Source organism: Leptinotarsa decemlineata, unplaced genomic scaffold (assembly GCF_025532065.1).
Source record: "Leptinotarsa decemlineata unplaced genomic scaffold, Ldec_3_MD MMD2_tig00026340_RagTag_RagTag, whole genome shotgun sequence".
NCBI classification, from domain to species: Eukaryota; Metazoa; Arthropoda; class Insecta; order Coleoptera; family Chrysomelidae; genus Leptinotarsa; species Leptinotarsa decemlineata.
Genome location: NW_027412694.1, coordinates 182,017 through 185,009, shown reverse-complemented (window position 1 = coordinate 185,009; position 2,993 = coordinate 182,017). Strand labels below are relative to the sequence as shown.

General features: G+C 34.3%; 1 protein-coding gene across 1 annotated transcript; it reads left to right on the top strand.

The window, feature by feature from the left end:
* Positions 1 to 437: 437 nt before the first annotated feature.
* Positions 438 to 2,062, top strand: LOC141485928 (uncharacterized). Its single transcript, XM_074183609.1, has 2 exons — positions 438 to 1,241; positions 1,483 to 2,062. The coding sequence occupies exons 1-2, from the start codon at positions 749 to 751 to the stop codon at positions 1,584 to 1,586; spliced, it is 597 nt and encodes a 198-aa protein (XP_074039710.1). The 5' UTR covers positions 438 to 748; the 3' UTR covers positions 1,587 to 2,062.
* Positions 2,063 to 2,993: the final 931 nt, after the last annotated feature.

Here is a 2,993-nt window from a genome sequence, read left to right as displayed (position 1 = left end):
TAGGCCTAACAAACTTTCAGATGAGACTCTTGACGCTATACGCAGCCACATAAAATCTTTCAAAGGCCGTAAAAGCCACTATAGTCAAAAGGATTCCAAAAAAACATATCTGCCAGATGATTTAAATGTGTCTAAAATGTTTAAACTCTTTCAAGATTGTCATCCTAATATTAGATGTAGTTTAGAGTCATATCGTACAATATTTAATAAAGAATTCAACATTTCGTTCGGATATCCTAGAACCGATACATGTAGTTCATGTGATAAATATGCTGTACAGAAAAAATTCCTCGAAAAACAGTTTGCCGAAGAAAAGGATGAAGAAAAAAAAACAAAACCTATCCAGAGATATTCGTAAAATGGATATTGAACATGAAGTTCATTTAACTAATGCTCAGGTTTTCTATGATAGAAAAAAAGCAGCAAGAAAAGCAAGCAGAAAATCACCTCATAAGGAGGCAATTTGTATGGACTATGCGAAGAATTATCCCTGCCCAAACATTGCTACTAATGACGTATATTACAAAAGACAGTTGTCTGTTTATGCTTTTAACATTCATGTCATGTCTGATAGTAGGAGCCTATTTTATATATATATCCCCAAACAATCGCAAGTAAAGGGAGTGATGAGGTAGCATCATTTTTCCATGATTTTATCTACAATCACTTAGACAAGAAAGTCAGACATCTAGAAATATTCTCTGACTCATTCGCGGGGCAAAACAAAAATAAAACTATACTCCGACTTATGCATCATGTAGTTCATGTGGAAAATAGATTAGATTACATCAAAATGACATTCCCTATCCGAGGGCACTCGTATTTAGAGTGTGATAAGAACACTGCTTTGGTGAAACACACTGCCCATGCTGAAACTCCCCAAGATTGGGTAACTGTTTTTCAAAACGCAAGATGTAAGCCATCTCCATTTACTGTTGTAGAAGTAGACCAGGAAATGGTAAAAGATTGGTCGTCGTTTTTAGATGAGAAGTACAAGTCAAAAAAGCTGCCATGCAAATCAAGAGAAATAAGGGAATTTGAAGTTTTGAAAGAACACCCTGCTTTAATAAGAAACCGCCAAAAATTCAATGGCCCCTGGTATGAAACCCCAGTTTTGCCTAAACTGAAAAAGAAGAAAGAAAAAAATCTGCCTCCTGAAGAAGTGAAAAGAAGATTTACGGAATGGCAGAGAGGAAATCTTTCAAATGGGGAGTTTCATTTGCCCGATCCTGTTTATGGAGGTAGGTGATTTTACCTCTATTTTAAACTAAGCTTAACTCCACTTAGTTATCCAAGCCTATCCAGACTAAGCCTAGCCCTTGTTAAATTTTCCCCCCTACTTGACACTAAACCTACTTTTAGTTTTGGACTTTTTTGTAGTTTCTTTCTTGAAGTCACTACACAAAAATTATAAATCTTATAATGTGTATTATTGCATATTAATTTCAACTATTAGGCCTACAAATTTAATGTGGTTTTCAGGTCTTATTCCTATAGATAAAGCGAAGTATGAAGATATTCAACATTTAAAAGAGTTTTGTCGACCAGAAGCTGCAGTTTACTTTTCCCAGTTGCCACACACATAGAAACAGTAACAACAAAACATTACCATGGAACTGCTGGAAACGATTTTATTACTTCAAAGACACACAACATTTAAAAGAGTTTTGTCGACCAGAAGCTGCAGTTTACTTTTCCCAGTTGCCACACACATAGAAACAGTAACAACAAAACATTACCATGGAACTGCTGGAAACGATTTTATTACTTCAAAGACACATTTTAAACTTGTGAAATTTGTCAATTTTATCATTTTATTCATTTGATTCAATTTATTCATGTTTATAAGCAATAAATAAAGGTTTTGAACTTCATTTTGGTGCGTAATTCAAAATCCTCATTATTTAATAATCTCTCAGTTTTCAGGGGAATAACTAGATAACTCCGGGAGATATCAAGTTCATTCTATGACAAATTTGACTTATATTGAGTTTTCGCGTAAAAAGGTAAGTTTTTATAAAATTAAATGGTTGAAAATGAGTATACACGTTTCAAATTAAGTATATAGATAGTTAAACATTTATTTTGCAAACTACAACAAAAATTTGACAAAATGCGAGTCTCCAAACTTGTTTTTTGCTCTTCTGAAAAATGTACGCAAAGGCTGTTATCAAGTTCTTCTCCTGAACCCTTCATATATACATATATATATATATATATATATATATATATATATATATATATATATATATATATATATATATATATATATATATATATATATATATATATATATGTTGGATGATTTCAGTGGAATGTTTTACATGTCGTGGTTTGTTTGAGATAGTATTCGCATATATTGTGAATCAAAACATAAAGCTTTAATTTTTTATTTTTCGCAGATGGATTTGCACAAGTTGAATGCAAGTTCGATCGTCAAGAGAAAACCAAGTATCAAAGTTGCAGATTTGCCTGTGGAGATGCCGCAGAGGATATTCACTGCCAAAATCGTGAATGGAAAATTTGGTGAGGCGGTCCTGTTAGATTTGGGAGATAAAGTATCATTTCTACCCCACCGAGTGACGGAGGCGTATCGTCCTCACTTAGAAGAATTTTCATCAGGAAAATACGCTATTGTGTTCAAAGGGTTAATGGACATTGGGAAAACGAATCTTGTCGTTTCCTTTGAGATTGTACAAAATTAAGGTTAGTATTGTTTCCAATTTTTTCTTTGTTTTATAGGCAAAGAGTTTTTGGGTGTTGTGGAATTGGCCGCGATGGTAGTGCGTCCGACTCACGATCGAAAGGTCGTGTGTTCGATTCCCGCCTCGACCAGATATTTTTCTCGAGAGAATTTATCTGGTTGAAGCTGGAATGATTCTGCAACCGTGTTAGGAATCACACGTTAAAAGGTAAGACCTCGTTAGTCCTTAGCTCGCACAAGTTTCTCAACTTCTGAGAGTTGTCGTTCGTATGGGGGCGGCAGCTGATTA

What these genes read in the sequence shown, in the direction of transcription:
- LOC141485928 (XM_074183609.1), top strand. Translation starts at nt 749, where the DNA reads ATGCATCATGTAGTTCATGTGGAAAATAGATTAGATTACATCAAAATG. An exon ending in GCCCGATCCTGTTTATGGAG is followed by an intron (nt 1,242 to 1,482) that starts GTAGGTGATTTT and finishes TGTGGTTTTCAG; the next exon opens with GTCTTATTCCTATAGATAAA.